Source organism: Abrus precatorius, unplaced genomic scaffold (assembly GCF_003935025.1).
Source record: "Abrus precatorius isolate BTA unplaced genomic scaffold, Abrus_2018 Scaffold2, whole genome shotgun sequence".
Taxonomy (NCBI): Eukaryota; Viridiplantae; Streptophyta; class Magnoliopsida; order Fabales; family Fabaceae; genus Abrus; species Abrus precatorius.
In genome coordinates, this window is record NW_020874362.1 from 21,156,387 (window position 1) to 21,174,343 (window position 17,957).

General features: G+C 33.1%; 2 protein-coding genes and 1 non-coding gene across 3 annotated transcripts; 2 read left to right on the top strand and 1 right to left on the bottom strand.

Moving 5' to 3' along the window:
- The first annotated feature begins 8,581 nt into the window (after window positions 1-8,581).
- Window positions 8,582-8,688, top strand: LOC113860289. Its single transcript, XR_003503744.1, has one exon. It is a non-coding gene; the product is annotated as a small nucleolar RNA R71 (small nucleolar RNA).
- Window positions 8,689-12,077: 3,389 nt separating this feature from the next.
- Window positions 12,078-16,063, top strand: LOC113857909 (spermidine synthase 2). Its single transcript, XM_027490197.1, has 9 exons — window positions 12,078-12,357; window positions 13,895-13,971; window positions 14,072-14,194; window positions 14,301-14,405; window positions 14,683-14,755; window positions 14,846-14,917; window positions 15,009-15,204; window positions 15,466-15,592; window positions 15,694-16,063. Exons 1-9 carry the CDS (start codon window positions 12,189-12,191, stop codon window positions 15,757-15,759), a joined length of 1,008 nt encoding a protein of 335 aa, XP_027345998.1. The 5' UTR covers window positions 12,078-12,188; the 3' UTR covers window positions 15,760-16,063.
- Window positions 16,064-16,678: 615 nt separating this feature from the next.
- LOC113859081 lies at window positions 16,679-17,948 on the bottom strand. Its single transcript, XM_027491897.1, has one exon. The coding sequence runs from the start codon at window positions 17,819-17,821 to the stop codon at window positions 16,871-16,873; it is 951 nt and encodes a 316-aa protein (XP_027347698.1). The 5' UTR covers window positions 17,822-17,948; the 3' UTR covers window positions 16,679-16,870.
- Window positions 17,949-17,957: the final 9 nt, after the last annotated feature.

Below are 17,957 nucleotides of genomic sequence, written 5' to 3' on the forward strand. Positions count from 1 at the left end.
CTTGTTGTATAGCTAGAAGTGTATTAACAGGGAAAGCATAGTTTGCTTTGGTTTGTTTAACACTCTTCGTTTGTGATTGGGAAGAATTAGGCTTGTTGGATGAGTCCTTTTTAGGAATCTCAGATTGCTGAGTAGATGACTCTACAATCTGGATGGCTTTCTAGGTGGATGACCCAGTCGGAGTGGATGACTCCGAAGAATTGGAACCAGAGTCTGTTGTGACAGACTTTGATTTTGTTTTGTTAAGAGTCAGGGCGAGCCTAACTCTTCCTCCTCTGGACAAACCTCCCCTAGAAGGGGTCGTTGCCTTTCTAAGCATTCTACTTATCCTGTAAATATTCACGGGTAAGGTAGTCAGGAAGAGATTTGGAAGTGCCTTTGAGATATTTTATATCAAAATCAAAAACACTTAAAATTGCTTGCCATCTTGCAAAAATTTGTTTTGAGGCAAGATTTTTAACATCTTTTTGGAGAATTTCTTTAGCAGACTTGTAGTCTACTCTAATAAGAAATTTTTGGTTTAGTAAATCAGATTGAAATTTTGATACGCATAAAACAATTGCTAAAACTTCTTTTTTAACAGTTGAGTAATTCTGTTGTGCAGAATTCCAATGTTTTGAAGTGTATGTAATGATATGCTCATGAGACCCAACTCTCTATTTGAGGATGCCACCATAACCTATGTCAGAGGCATCAGTTTCAACAATTTTGAAAGCTTGAGGAATGGGAGATAGAGACAATTTATTTTTCTAACTCTATTCTTGATTTCTTTGACGACATTGGTATGAATATCAATCCAAGAAGGAAGATTCTTTTTAAGCCTATCATGTAAAGGCTTGATAATATTATTGAGGTGTGGAATAAATTCACCTACATATTTAAGACATCCCAAAAACCTTTGTAACTGGGTTTTATCTAGGATTCTATCAGGAAATTTATCAGCAAATTCACTGGACCTGCTGATAGGAATGGTAGTTCCTTGATGAATATTGTGACCAAGGAATCTAATATTAGTTTGAAAGAGATTAATTTTAGACTTGGAAACCGCAAGTCCGTTATGTTTGATGACATTGATAAAAACATTTATGTGTTTGAAATGTTGATCAATGGAATGAGAGAAAATCAAAACATCATCTATATAGACAATGACGAATTTAGAATAAGGATTGAAAATGTCATTCATGATTTTCTGAAACTCAAAAGGAGCATTTTTCAGACCAAAGGGCATAACATTCCATTCGTAATGCCCAAAGGGGACAGTGAAGGCAGTCTTGTATCTATCACTTTCACAAATTTGGATTTGCTAAAATCCAAATTTCATATCGAATTTTGAAAAGATCTTAGCAGAGTTTAATCTGTTAAGAAGGTCTTTCTTGTTGGGAATAGAATGCCTAATCCATTGGAGAGTTTAGTTAAGGGGTTTGTAGTTGATAACTAGTCTGGGAGTACCCCTTTCTATTTCTGCGGGTTTATTAACATAAAAGGCAGAACAAGACCAAAGACTCTTACTTTTTCTGATAAGGTTTTTGTCTAAGAGATCTTTGATCTCTTTCTGACAATATTGAAGGAGTTTTTCATTCATTTGGATAGGCCTAGCCTTAGTGGGTATTTGGCTATTCTTAAAACCCGACTCATAAGAAAGACTAACAATGTGCTTCTTCCTATTCCAGAATGCGCTGGGCAAGTCAGAACATATGGAAAATTGAATGTTATTTAAAAGAGATTGGATTTTCTTCTGAAGTGAAGGTTTTTGTAATTGTTTTTCAATGTTGGCAAAAGAAACTTCCTCTTTCAGAAAGTTAATTTGATTGATTTTATTTTGAATGGAATTGATATTTTTAGTAAATGGTTTATTAGAAAATTTGAAAGTTATTTGCTTTCCTAAATGATAAGTAGAAATACCATCTTTCAAAATTTGTAGCGGGAAGAGGGCTTTTATAAAAGGTGTTCCCAAAATAACTTCATTTTTTAGGTTTTTCACAAGGAGAAAGTTTGTTTTAATCTTAAGTCCTTTATTTTCAATCATAGCTTTAGAAAACTTATAATTAATTTTGAGCTTCGAACCACTAGCAGTGCTAAGTTTTTCAGAAGTTTTCTCAAAATACTTTGTAGGAATTAAGCCTTCGAAAATACAATTTGAATCAGCTCCTGTATCAAAGAGGGCTAAAGTATCAAGAACAAAATCATCAATAATGATTCTGATATTAATGTAAATTTTTTGAATTTTGACCTTGTTGATCAAACACATAAAGGTTTCTTCCAAATTATCAGAATCGACCTTTATAGAATCATTACTTTCAGGAAGTTCTTCTTTCTCAATATCAGATTCATCATCTAATTGGGAAAGAATAACTTGATGAATTTGTTGTTGTTCTTTAATCTCTCTAATCTCTTTCTTGAGATTGTTAATCTCAATCTGAAGATCTTGAATAGTAGTTGGTTTGATATTAGAATTCTTTTCTAATATTTTGAAAATATTTGTTATGTTAAACTTATTTGTAGTAAAATATTCTTTGGATTTAGGTTTAGTTTCTAAAACTTTGAATTTATTTAAAAATTCTTTCCTTTCTTGAGGATCAGGAATAGAGTTTATTGCTTCAATAAGAAGGTCTTGTTCTTTTGTCAAAACATTGATTTTTGGAGTTTTATCACTATCAGAAGAAGAAATTTGGTCATCGTTTTGGATTTGATTAATATCCTCATCAGATTCTTTGATAGAATCTTCATCAGAGGATTCTATAAGGAGATTGTTAATCTGGTCTTCAATAGAAGGCTCAAGATTAAGACTGCTAATTTTCTTTTTCAGCCTACAGTATTTATTGATATGGCCTGGCTTACCACAGTTGTAACAGGTTACTCCTCTTAAAGACAAGAGTTAATAAACAATCGATATATTGAACTAACCTTAGAATCACAGCACATCGAGTGGGTTCCATTAAATTCGGGTTTAAAATTTATTTTTCAACTAGTCATAAACCCTAAATCAAAAGACTATTTCATAAAATAGAATTAAGCATTAAGAACCAATGAAATCACCAATATTTATAAAAAAAGAAAGAGATATCATAAATAAATCATCAAAATACTTCAAGGTAGAAGATTATATCAAGTCTCACAAGGGTTCTAGCTACTCATGGTAGCTATTACAAAGCAATGAAAAAATAAAGATATGAGATGGATGGTTTTCCCAATCTTTCTTGCCCTAAATCTCTCTTCTGTGCTTTGTTCCCATAATTCTTGCTCCTCTTCTCCTTGTTTAAAACTGGAATAAATGAGTTTTTGCCCAAGCGAGGACTTCTCGCTTGAATGAAAAAGACATTCTCGCTCAAGTGAAAATATCTCACTTGAGCGATAAATGATTTGGTTGCCATTTGCCTTCCTCCTCAATAAGCTTCTAAAAATCAGCAATTTAACAAAAAAAGGATTAAAATGAACCTTTATCTCAATTGTTAAATCAATCAGGCAAACTAACTTAAATTTCTACAAATAAAAGAGAATTGACATTCAAATTCATAACCTCAAAGCAATTAAGTGCTCAAATTAGTGCAAACATCTACTCAAATTAGGCATTTATCAAGGTCACTGTTAAGATTTGCATCTATCTCCACACAGGAAAATTATGGCGAGGACACCTTCTTAGAAGTTCTCCAAATCATTTCAACACTTTAAATAGAGATTTCGATTCGTACTGCTGAAAATTAGAAATTTCTGTCATAACCTTAGCAAATTTGGATAGGGGAAGATATTTTCCTAGAAGTTGTTGAGTCAAATCTTTCCATGTTGTGATGGAGCCTGTTAAGAGCGTGACAAACTATGCATTCACCTTTTCTGTGATTGAGAATTGAACAAGGCAAAGCCTTATAGCATCAGTGGTGACCTCGTTGTACTTTATAGTATGTGTGAGCCAGAGAATTATTGGGGTCTTTGTTCAGAGGGCAAGTGTACCCATCGAGAAGTAATAAAAGATTCTTAAATTAAGTTTTCGAAATATCGTCCCACAAGGATTAATTTTTAATTACTAAGAATTTTCTAATTCAATTGTTTAAGTTTCAAAGATATGAAATTAATTAAAACAAGAATTTATAAAACTAAGAGCAAGTAATACAATGCATGTCTTGGTTAAACTTATCGAAGAAGAACCTAGGGTATATGGGTTTTCTCGTTCAATCCTTTATGTTATTTTTCTGTTTAACTCTAAATCTGATTTTCTTGTGATTACCAATCATTCATACGAATACTATTAATACCCAATGGTCATGCAATATTAATATTTTTTCTCTAAATTAACATCCCCAATAGTCATGCAAGACATCAATTTAAGAAAGCTTAAGGAACCTATGAACTTGTTAATTTAATAACAATTAGAAGAGAAAGATTGGTTTGGTCCATCTAATCCTTTGTCTCGTTTTACCCTATAGATCTATTAATTAACAGAGGTACAGTCGCCTGACAATATAATTAATTAGGATTAAAAGAGAAACACAATGGGATAAAATCTAATTACGAAATGGAAATCAAATTTAGATTCAAATGTCAAAACCCCATAATTTCATGAACAATAGTTCCCATAGCCCTAGCTATGGACTTAGTTACTTATGCTAAAGAAAAGAACTAAAACAATCATAAACAAAGCCATAGTTAAAACAAAAATAGCAAACTAGAGTGTGAGATATGTTCCCGGTCTTCAAGTACGATCGCTCAAAACACTAAGTCCTGCCAAGAGTGTGCCAAAGATCCCGTGCAAGATAGACGAGATGAGATATATCCCAAAGCAAAAACCAAGGAAAAAATGGTGTCCACTACGATGCCTGAGGTATCCCTTTGAAAATCATAAAGACTCTTCATAATTGGGTTTCTCGTAATGAGCATGGTCGTGCAAGGCCTTAAGTACGACCATGCATGGGCTTGAAGCACCCTCATGCTTGTTGAATGGGTCTGGGTGTGCTGACTGCTGCAAAGCTCTAATCTTTCATCAATTTAGGCCCAAAATGCATCCAAAATCCACTTGCGGCCTCTTTTATACCAAAATGCACAGTTAATATATAAATTAGTGTAAAACCCAAATAAAATAAAGGTCAAATATGAATATATATGTTGTAAAAGAGGGTCTAATTACATACTTATCAACTTTCCCATACTTATCTATTTGCTTGTCCTCAAGCAAAGTGCTGGTTAAGAGAATAACATAATAACTTAAAACATAATACTACACAAGGAACCTGAAACAAAGGAGATTAAGAGAGCAACAAAAGTAATATCAATGAGCATAAGCAATCAAAAGGATTCCAACTAGAATCTTATAATTCTATACTTTTCACTCAAACGTCAAACTAAGGTACTCTACTTCCTTCTCTCACTAAAGGACAAAATGAGATATCACTCAGTTCTTCTAAAGAAAAGTGCACTACTATAGGCTTGACTATAAACCGACTCTCCGCTAAATAAATTAAATGCAACTAAAAATCATGAGGTTTTTTTTTAAGTTATAATATGGCCAAGGGGTTATAATAATTGAGGTGAGATAAATGAAAAGAAGGGGATATACAAAGGGATAATAAATTATAAAAATTATAAACATCTCCTAAGTTTACAAATGAAGCTCTTAGAGTAATTTTTATATTTTTGTATATAAACAATATATTTACTCCTCTCTCCTTTCAATCATATATAACACTTTCTTTTTTTCTATTTTTTTTCATTTTCTTTTTCATACTTTCTTTCTTTCTTTTTGCACATGAGAGATATAGAGGAGAATTTATCAAACAATTCAACAACGCAATTACTCCATTCATAAACTCAAGGTCATAAAAAACATTCTATAAATTTAACGCAAGGGACCAAGAAAATCAATAAAGCTCAAAGTGGACAACTAGTTGTATCTCAAACATGTGGAAAGCCAAAAATAAAAATCCTATTATGCCTCATTTACATTAAAAACATGCAATTAAAAGAAAATTCTTAAGTCGATTCCAAGTCAAGTTCTAAAGTACAAATCCTAAGGGGATAATGAATAATCACACAAAACAATGAAGAAAGGGGTACAATTAATTAAATTAAGATAAAAATTCCTTTTAAGGCTCAAAACTCACATTTGTGGGTTAAAGTTTAATGTAGAGCATAAAAGTAAGGAACTTAGCTAATTATTAGTTTCCAAATGAAAGTATAATGTTAATAATAATCTCTCAACATGCTCTTCTATCTGAAAAAATTGGGTTCCATAAGGGAAAATGTTTTAAATTATCTTGAACAAATAACATAGGCATTTTACTCAAGAACATGCAATAACAATCATATAATTAGGAATAACTCCCTCATACTTAAAGCAAAACATTGTTCTCAATGTTTGAAAGCAATCAAATTAAAAGCATACAAAGAGGGCAATTGAATAAAAGGAAAGAGGTTTCCTGATAATTCTTGGCGTGATGACTTCGAGTGAAAGAGTATGACCATGCTTATGATGTAAAGCTTTCTCTCACAACTGCGACTGAATGCACGACCATGCATGGGACGAGAGCTCAAAAGTGTGTGCGGGAACAATTAACTTAATTCTTGCAATCTTTCAATTTGCTTATTCTTTATTCTAAAAATAAAATAACAATAGCAAAATTAAAATAAACAAAAATAAATAAAATTTAAATAAAATAAAAGTCACAGTTTTCCTCTTGGGAGTGCTTGTTTAACGTCATGAGCCTAACGTTCCTGTTAAATTATGGTGGGAAGAAGACATGAGTCTCAGAGGTGACTCCCTTGATATGTAATCGTCTCCCCAACAACTTTGCCTCCCCAACACCTATTACATCAAAAAATGTATTCATAAGATAAGAATTAGAATAAAGAGAAGAAAATTTAAGCTCTAAATTAGGAGGCTTATTAATGGATGATTTAAACTTTTGTCTTTTCTTTTTCTTATATTGCTTCTTCCTAGGCCTTCTTCTTAGGGTTCCATGCTTTATATAACTTGGAGGAGGAGAAGCAATATCCATAGTACTCATAAAGTGACAAAACTCTTGACTAGAAAGGTACTTGAAAGAATTGAAAACTTGAAATACAACTTCCTCATCATCTAGCCTCAGTGTGAGCTTCCCTTCTTGTACGTCTATGATAGCCCTTGCAGTGCCCAAGAGCAATCTTCTTAGTATGATGGGGACATCATCATCTTTCTCCATGTCAAGCACCACTAAGTCAACCAGAAATATAAACTCCCCAACTTTTACAAGTACATTATCCATTATGCCTTTGGGGTATGTGATCGACCTATTTGCTAGTTGAAGTGACATGGAGGTAAGCTTAGGTTTATGCATTCTAAGCTTCCTGAAAACAGAATAAGGCATAAGATTAATACTTGCTCCTAAATCATATAAAGCCTTATCAATATGAGTTTTTCCAATCATGCAAGGACTAGTAAAACTCTCTGGGTCCTTAAGCTTAGGTGGAAGCTTTTTAAGGACTACAGCTGAGCACTCCTAGGTGAGCCTCACTGTTTCATGTGCTTTCAACTTTCTCTTATTGGTTAAAATCTCCTTTAAAAATTTAGCATATTTGGGCATTTTGAAAATAGCATCAATGAAAGACATATTGATGTGCACTTTGCCTAATAAGTCTAAGAACTTGTGGAACTCTTCATCATAAGGAGGGTGACCTTACAGTCGCTATGGAAAAGGTATTTTAGGCTCATAGGACCTTGTTGAACAATAGTCTCTTCTTTCTTTTCATTTTCAGGCTCCTCGCTTGAAGCACGACCTTGCTCATGGTGATGCACGGCTGTGCTGTAATCGTTGTCATCGGCGTGCTTGTATAAGCACGGTCATGCTTCAATTTCAGCAGGGCGTGTTCATCAATAAGCACGGGTGTGCTTGTAGAATCAGCATGGGCATGCATGTGCCTCTGTTTTGCGATTCTTGTAATTTTTTTTTACTTCTAAGGGTGATGACATTGCATTGCTCCCTTAGATTAGGTTTAGGCTGAGACGATAGTGTTTCTATCACTCTTTGACTCAGAAGGTTCGTAATTTGCTCTAATTATACACTCATCTTAAAAAAGTTGGCTTGTATTTCATATTTGACCTCTGCAAACTTCTTATCAGTTCTCTCAATATGCTGGTCCAACTTGGATTCAAGCTCTGTCATCATCTTATCAGAGTAATGCACATATTGCATATTTGTTCTTGAAAGTTGGACTAAGATATAGGAGCTTCTTTCCCTCCTTGTCTTGCTCCTTGATTTTGCATATGGGAATGGCGATACACGCTTGAATTTTAACTTCCAAAGCCATTCTTGCAAGAGTTAGGAGGATTACTCCTCCACCTCGAATTGTGATTATCTATGAAATTTGCCTCATTTTGCTTAAATTCTGAGCTTCCAGGAGCTCTTACAGGTTAGTCTTGAGCCTTCAGTAAAGATTCTAGTTGCTTTGCAAGGGCTGTCATTTGATTCATTAGTGGACTGCTGCTCTCTGCTTAGTAAACTAAGGCAATCTCTTTCCTCTTGATGTTGTAAGAGTCAGCAGTGTTGCGACATCAATTGTAACCCTGATGAAAATTGATAAGCCACTGTAAAAGATTTGCACCTGTCTCCATGTCGGGAAATCATGATGAGGACACCTCCTCAAAAGCTCTCCAAATCGCTCCTATGCCTTGAATAAGGATTCTGCTTCATATTGTTGAAAACAACATATCTCCATCATAAGCTTAGAGGACCTTGATGAGGAGAAGTACTTTCCTAAGAATTGCTGAGTTAGATCTTCCTAAGTTATGATGGAATTGGCTGGGAGTGAGAAAAATCATGCATTCACCTTTTCAGATACTGAGAAGGAAAAAAAGCGGAGTCGAATAGCATCTTTGGAGACTCCATTGTATTTGATGGTATCAGTTAATCATAAGAACTTTGACAAATGGAGATTGAGATCTTCGTTAGGCATGCCTCCAGACTGTATGGAGTTCTGGACCATGGTTATGAGGCTGGTTTAAGTTCAAAATTGTTGGCCTCCACATTAGGAGTTGCGATGCTTCAAGGGGATGCCTCTAGCAGTAGGTGTCATGTAATCTTAGATTGATCTTCTTCTCTCTGCCATTCTTTGCTCTCTCACTTCTTTTCTTTGTCTACGCATTATTCTCTCAATCTTCGAATCAAATAAACAAGCTGTAGAATACTTAAAACGAGTGAGCATACATTAAAAGAAATTATAAAATAAATAAAATAAAATAAAATAAAAAAAAAATTAACAATAAACAAAATAGAATTAAAATAAAGTAAAAAATAAATTGCTCAAATTAATTAAATTTGAGATTTTCTTAATATTGAAAAAAGCAATTCCCGGCAACGACGCCAAAAACTTGTTCGAAGGGCAAGTGTATCCATCAAGAAGTAATAAAGGGTTCTTAAATTAAGTTCCCGAAATATCGTCTCACAAGGACTGATTTTCAATTACTAAGAATTTCCTAATTCAATTGTTTAAGTTTCAAATATACGAAATTAATTAAAACAAGAATTTATAAAATTAATTATAAAACTAAGAGTAAGGAATACAATGCACATCTTGGTTAAACTTATCGAAGGCATATGAGTTTTCTCATTCAATCATTTATGTTATTTTTCTGTTTAACTCGAAATCCAATTTCTTTGTGATTACCAATCATTCATACGAATACTATTAATATTCAATGGTCATGCAATATTAATATTCTTTTCTCTAAATTAATATCTCCAATAATCATGCAAGATATCAATTTAAGAAAGCTTAAGGAATCTATAAACTTGTTATTTATTTAGCCATCATTTAAGAATTACTTAAAATAAAAAATAAATATTACAAAATTAAAAAAGAAAATCCTATTGCAACTAAAGTTGGACAATTTGACTATTCAAATATGGCGTGGAAAGAAAAGGGGTCATGTTGACTCCCACTGATTGGTTGGACGGAAAAGAATACTAAGAGAATCACTTTATGTACACTGATTTGATACTTTTGTTCTTTTCATTTTGGAGGAATAATAAAGTTATCATCTTATTAAAATCAATATATCCATGAAAAACATATATAAGAAGTATTTCACATATCTTTAACAGGTTAAATTTTTTTAATCATTGTTCTAAAACTTAACTAAAATGGTGACACGCTTTGAATGATTGTGAAAGTTTAAAAAATTCTTTTAAAATAGATTTTTTTAAGTGATTACGTAAGGATTGATTATTAATTTAATCTAAAATGTATCATAAATTAAGCTACTAATTAACTTTAGACGAATATATTTTTACTTGTTTAATTTGCCTACAAATGTATCAACCCATGTTATTTATCAAGTTACTTTAATTTTTATATACAAATATTGATTCTTCTTTAGTGCAAGAGTTACTTTATCTTAGCATTAATATCTATTCTTTATACTAACAAGAAATCTAAAGAATACTTTTGTCGAAAGAGTCAACTCCTTTTATTATAAGCTTTGTTGCTTTTATAAATCATTAAAAATGAATTATAGTGACGAGGCATTTAGATATTTTGAATGAGGTATGATTAGATGTTAAAGTAGATATTTCTCACAATGATAATATTAATTTTTATACTCATGGATTTCAAAATTATAACTAAGATTACGTGTTTAAAAGATCTGAAAACCTTCTACTTTGACCTGTGCATATTCATCACCACAAAAGTGATTTCTTTTTAGCTATTTGAAGCATTTATACAAATGGGTCAAATCATTAAATATACGAGCATTAAGATAGACTAAGATTCTATATTAGTGGTTTTAAACCGCTAAGGTAACTGACTTTCATTGATAATTATACACAAAAATTACTAAAAATCTATTAATTGTTTCAATTTTTTTAAAATATTTATTAGACAAATTTTTAAAAGAATAAGCTAAAAAAAGGTGAAGGTATCAATTTTTAGCGGTTAAAAAAAACACACAAACAACCCCCCAACACATTTAAAGAATCTTTACAAAGAAAAATAGCTATTGTAATGACTATAACTAAGATGAAGATGATTAAAATAAATTTGTAAAGTCTAATCATGAAGATTAAAAAAAAAAAAACATATATAGAGTAGAGGTTACACTTCAATGGGTCACTTTTTCACAATTTTACAGTGAAGCTCTGAATTTAATTTGAAAACAAACTTAAAGAACTCAATATTGAATTAATCTAAGTGATTTATAAATAAGTTTATTTTTATTTTTTAAGGAATTAATGGGGTGAATTTTCTAAATGATACTCAAAGATACCGAATTCGGACCTGGACTGAATTTTCTAAAGGTTAAAGTTGGAGTTTTATATTCTCATAGTTTTTAAGAGATGCTAAATTTAAATTATTTTTATTTTAAAAAAATTATGTGATATATAACTGATTTTATTTGCAAAAATTGAATAATTATTTTGTTTGTAAGCAGCATAGTTTAGTAAGTATCATTCTTACAAAAATAAATTTAATAAATACCATTTGATATGTCACTTTTCTAGAACTCTCCCTTAATCCTAATTGTTCTTGCAACATAACTTGAATTCCAATTCAAACATTCGAAGAAATTCGATGATACCTGATCTAGAACTCTTAGATAATGCATACATAATGGATATCCTTTGCTTTCCAACATAATCCCTAAAAATAATCTCAAATTATAAATCAACATATAAAAAGAGGTATTAAATAGAAACTTTTGTAAAAAAAAAAAAAACCAAAAAAGATTTTAACATTACATCAAAGTTATATCTAAAATAAAAGGATAAGGAGTTGTCTTAAATAAAAAGGATAAGAACAATGGTAGGTCACATTGTATGTAGGAGACAAAGATATGGTAAAACTCTTGCATTATCAAAGATTAAGGCAAAACAAAAAGGAGGGACACGCGAGAAAGTACCCTAATCCCAAAGAAACCCTAATTGAGATCACTATCACATGTACTTACAAGAAACAACACGTAACATGCATATCCTAAGGCAGTGTTTGGGAAAACATTCACCTTTCCTCGAAGCACCAATCCCAAAGCACTACACACCTCAAACGCGTCCCTTAAAAGCAGATTCCTTTCTATATTCCAACATGGCCCACGCTCTTTTACCCTTTATGCTATTCCATTTGCCCAATAATATCTCACAAACCCAAGAAGAGCCAAACAGAGTGCTACCTGAAAATTCGTTATCACCCTTTTGTTAGAGAGAGATCAGAGAGAGAGGGGGGGTTTGGCCATGGCTGCTTCAGAGAACGTTGTTGAATCACCAGTGAAGAGGCCAAGAGATGATGAAGAAAATGGGGTCTCAGTTTCCATGGAAATGGAGGGTGGCAAAGACCCTGATAGTAATGGTTTATCATCGGTGATTCCTGGGTGGTTCTCTGAAATCAGTCCAATGTGGCCTGGTTTGTTCCTTTTCTACCATACCCTTTTGTTTGTTGTTTCCAAAAGTTGTGCCTTTTTGTTGTGTTTTGTTGCGGGCAAAGGAAAAATTTTAATTTTCAATTTGTTTGTTTGGTCTGTGGTTATGAAGGAAAGAACTTGTGTTGATTCTGTGTTCCTCCTCTTGTGGGGTTTGTTTCTATGTTAAGAGATTTGGATTCGATAATTGGTTTGGTTTTACGGTTCAGGTATCTTTTTTATCATTTCTGTAAAAACTCTTGCTTTTTCTTTGTCGCAGTTCTGAATTTGGTGTATGATGAATTGTTTCTGTTTTTATGTCCTGATGTACAATGGCCATGTTCCTTAATATGATAATATCGCCCTGGCATGTACCTTCACGTGTGTTGTATGTATTTTTTGCAGGTTTCTTCTTATAGTTGCTCTCATGGAGCAACGATTTTTAAATTTTTATTATTTTTGGTTCTTATCTATAACTGATTATTTATAGCCCCTTTTTAATATTTTTTTATATATACCCCTTATCTGCCTGAATGATCTGTGGAGTTCTGGTTTTATTTTATTTTATTTTATTTTGATACCTGAACATGTGGTAGTTTGGCATTCACTCACAGTTGTGCTTAGCCAATTCTGCTTGATGTGGTGATCCTATTTAAGACCCAAAATTTATCGTGAATAAAGGGTGTGCTAATATGAAACTTGTGGTAATACAAGAATTTTAACTTTCAAATGTGTTGAAATGAATTCCTCTTAAAACTTGAGTTGCTATTTATCTCCCTATCTATCTATCAATGGTCTAGCCCCTTTCAGACTTGCTCTAATAATGTCTCTTCTCTGTGATCTTTGGGTATTTGTTTCCACACAAAGTGAATGATGGTTGTATCAAAAGGACTTGACTCCAGCAGTGCAGTTTTGAGAGTAAAGCGCAGAGTTATAACTGTTAATGAAAACTCAAATATTTCATTAATTTAAATAGGCTGTTATTGTATGCCATCACAGAGAAGGTCTAATCTCCGCCTTTTCAGGACTTTCTTTTCTTCCCCATTTAATAATATGTGCTATTGTGATTTTCAGGATTGAACCTTTCCCGTTCTTCTCTCTACCAGCCTTTTTTTTAAAAACAGAACTTACTTTTAACTAACATGGATGCAATTTTTATCATAGCTATTTTGCTTGTAAATGCATGCACACCTAGGCTAGGGAATAAAAAAGAATCATTTAATTTTCTTGTAGTCTTTTGTTTTGGATGTCATGTTATCTAAGGACCATTGCCTTTGATCTTGTTGTCTAGCTACATATTATTTTGGTTGAACACACATCCTTTTCATCAGTAACAAAAGTAGCTCTTCAAATTATATTTTATTGGCAATGAATTTCTTTGAGTAAATGTTATGGCATCAATGTTTACAGAAACCAAAGAATTGCTAAAATCGGTAGAAATTTTTGCACGTAGTAATCTGCTTATTTGGATGAAACTCTGAAATTTTGGATTTGTCAATTGTAGTAATACACTTGAATAAAAATATGGTTGTAATTTTGTAGGAGAGGCTCACTCCTTCAAGGTAGAAAAAATTTTGTTTCAAGGAAAGTCTGAATACCAGAATATAATGGTCTTCCAGGTAAATGAGGTTCCAGTAAATTATGAAGTTACTATTACAATTTTCCCCTTTTCATGTTCCTATCTTTATTTTCGATGCTTTGCTATAATGTCTTCTGCAGTCATCAACATATGGCAAGGTTCTTGTTTTGGATGGAGTCATTCAGCTCACAGAAAGGGATGAATGTGCCTACCAGGAAATGATCACTCATCTTCCTCTTTGCTCTATTCCAAATCCTAAAAAGGTCTAGCTTTTATGCTTACAGAAAATTTTGTTCAATGTCTAGGTTGCACGTTTAGTCATCAAAATTTGAATTTTTGCACTGTTTTTATTACTATTTTTTTTTTCAGGTTTTGGTAATTGGTGGAGGTGATGGAGGGGTCCTGCGAGAAGTATCACGTCATTCTTCAGTTGAAAAGATAGACATTTGTGAAATTGACAACATGGTTGTTGATGTGAGTAACACACGTAATTTTACTCTGTTTCTTTTCTGTCTTTGGTTCTCTAACCAAAGCTAATTATGTTGCTGGCAGGCTATTATGTTACTCATATAATTAGTTCCCTCTATTTTATATAATTTTCTTGATTTGTTTGGATTTTTCTACTTAAGGAATTTGGTTATAGCTGTTATGTTCTTTTTAAGTTGGCCTAAAAAGTCTACTCTATATTGCTCAGAGTTTTCAAGTAGTAGTATATGCTTAACATCAAAATTTATGTCTTCATTCTTTGCAGATCTCGAAACAATTTTTCCCTGATGTAGCTGTAGGGTTTGAGGATCCTCGGGTAACACTTCGTATTGGTGATGGTATGATCAGCTATTCTAAATTTTTTTTCCTTAAATAGTTTATTCTTTCTGGAGATGTTATCTCAGATAGATTTTCTCATACTGGTCTAGGAGTTGCATTTCTGAAGGAAGTTCCAGAAGGAACATATGATGCAGTTATAGTGGATTCATCTGATCCTGTTGGTATGTCATATTTGTAATACATTATAGTTTCCTGCTCATCTGTGAAATGGAATTGTTTTGTTTAAGGGATATTACATTTGGTATGCTTAAGGTCCTGCTCAGGAGCTGTTCGAAAAGCCCTTTTTTGAGTCGGTTGCAAAGGCTCTTCGTCCAGGAGGAGTTGTCTCTACACAGGCAGAAAGTATATGGCTTCATATGGATATAATTGAAAATATTGTGACCAATTGTCGCCAGATTTTTAAAGGCTCTGTCAACTATGCTTGGACTACTGTTCCTACATACCCTAGGTATGATTTTTCAAATTATTTTAAATCCAGTTTTCTTATTTGAATTCTGCAAGATGCACTCCTATCGTATGTGTATTACATATTATGGGTTTATATTAAATCTGCCAGAAAATGGCCCTAGGAAAATGAAATTGAGGTGCCTATGAACAAGGCGTGTTATCTTTTTCTCTTTACATCCTCCTTGAATGCAGATTGTGAGTTAGTTGTACATGACAAAATATTGTATAATGTGCTTTTTGTTGCTTTCATTTTTCATTTCAGTGGTATGATTGGTTTTATGCTTTGCGCAACTGAGGGACCACCTGTTGATTTCAAGCATCCAGTGAATCCCATAGATGAAAAAGAGTGTCAGAAGTCAGCAAGACCACTGAAATTTTACAACTCAGAGGTGTGCTTCCCCAACCATCTTCTGTTTGATTCTGCGTTTTTTCCCTTTCTTTGCAGGACTGCTAATTCTTATCTAAATTCTATCTTTGCCTTTAATTCCAGATGCATACAGCAGCATTCTGCTTACCATCGTTTGCGAAGAGGAAAATTGGTTCTAAAGAAAATTGAGAAGATTTTCAAGAGCCTGAAGGAGCTCATGTGGTTGTTGAGAAAAGTGCAACATTCATCTTTGCTGTTTTGGTCCATCTATTAATGAACCATGGAATAAGTCAGAGCTTAATTTTAGCACTGAAGAGTAAGTTTTGTTTCAGGAAATTAGTGTTAGGTGATAATGATATAGTTGAAGGATTCAGTTGTCAATAACTTTTCTCATAAACACGATTGACAATGTGGAACTATGATTTGAGAAAAAAATTTGTTTAGTGCAAATGGTTTTTTCTTTTCCATTTTAAAATTTAAATGCATTATTATGATTTACCTTGTGTCTTGAATACAGTTGGCTTGATTGGTTCTATCAGTAGGTAAAAAGTATGGAAAACCAGTTGACTGAACTGTTCTTTGATTGATTAAAATTAGCATTGGGATTCAAAGTCTAGGAAAACCTAACTGCGGCTTAAACGTGATGGCATTTATAGTCCTTAAGCCAAAATTCCCCACTTCATAATCTTTGTGTTCTTAACATGGAGAGGGGATTAATCCATTGGCTGGTTAAATCAACTTTGAATGCTGTTCATTGTCAATGTGATGTAAAAAAATTGAAACCTTTTTTTCAAAGAAAATGTTGAGCATTTGTACACATCATTTTGTTAGACTAAAGGGAAAATGGTATTTGGAAACTCAATGACCCACACATTTACATCCCTAGGCAAAGCCCAAATTAGATACCAGATGAGATAAATTCCACCGATCGTAAATCACATTATTAATCATTTCCAAATAGACTCTTGTAATTTAAGTGGATAGCAAGAAAATCATGGTTTTGATGGAATGATGCTTGTTTCTTCATATTGCCTGGATAAGCTACACATTCATGCACCGGTGAAACACTAATAAAAGCTACTTCGGTATAAGCTTAATTCGCAACTGACTAATGACAATGTAACAAAATATTTTTTAGCAATGAAACTGGTTGAAATCATACACTAATACTAATAATACAGTAGAAAATAACATTTATTAATTGATCACCTTAAAGGCTGCTTAACCAGTTAGCTACCTTAATCTTTGCTCTGACCTCAAATTGATTCCCTTATTTTTGTGCACAGCAACCACTTCTCATTCACGCACCATTCTCAACATCTTTCCCTGATTCCTCAGTCTTGTTTGCCAATTTTCTTTCCTTACAATCAAGGAAATAGATCATGCAGACCACCCATTTCAGGGGATTTACGAGGCAGAACAAGCCAACTTGTACAAAAATTCCATTTCCTTTCTCATATCCTCCCATATGGTAGCATGAAAGCCTCAAAAGATGCCCCCAGGCAAAGAAAATCAGCATCAAAAAGAGCCCCCTCTTGTGATACCCTCTGTTGAAATAAGCTGAAACGGCTAATGCATCAATACCATATATTCCCTCCAATACTGAGATGACAAGACTCATATTCCACATACCACTCCATTCCAAATACATCCTTAAGACCTTTGCAAATGCCAGGCTACAAATTACAGCGAATAATACATAACAACTCAAGTGCTTCAAGAAAACATTGTAATTTATGACTATCCACAGTAATCCAAGCTGGTGAGTAGTTGTCAAGAAAAGAACATAGATTGAAGTGACAAATGAGCCTCTCAAATTTGATAGGTCAAAGGGTGTCTGAAACATCTCCTTGAGAGTCATTTTCTTTGAACGTAGCTTTGAAGCCAAATCTATAGTAAGAATTACAGAACCAAGCTCCAAGACATAGAGAGGCACCATGTAAATGAATACAAGGAGAATCAACTTTAGGAAATAATCCTTGTTAAATCTGCTTATAATGTCATCTGCCCTGTAGCTGTAGTCATAGTGACTGAAGTGAACATGTGGTAGGTTAACAATATTGGAGGTTTCAACAAAGATTTCTTGGAGGTAAATTTCAAAGTAAACCATGATACAAAATAGAGGAAGAGAAGTGAGAAAAGTGAAGATGATGAAGTTGAGGTTTCCGAAAAAGATCAAAACAGCTTCTCTGAGGATATCAGGTACCTCAAGCTTCTGCTTCTGCTTACAACTATTGCTTTCACACTCCATGTTTCTTCACATGAAAGAACAATAGTCACACGTTTACTAGGTGAAGATTAGCACTCCTGAAGATCCATAGAAACTTTTTTTTTTTTCTTCTGTTCTCTTCTATTGGAAGGAGACAGCAAGTAGAAGACTTGACTTG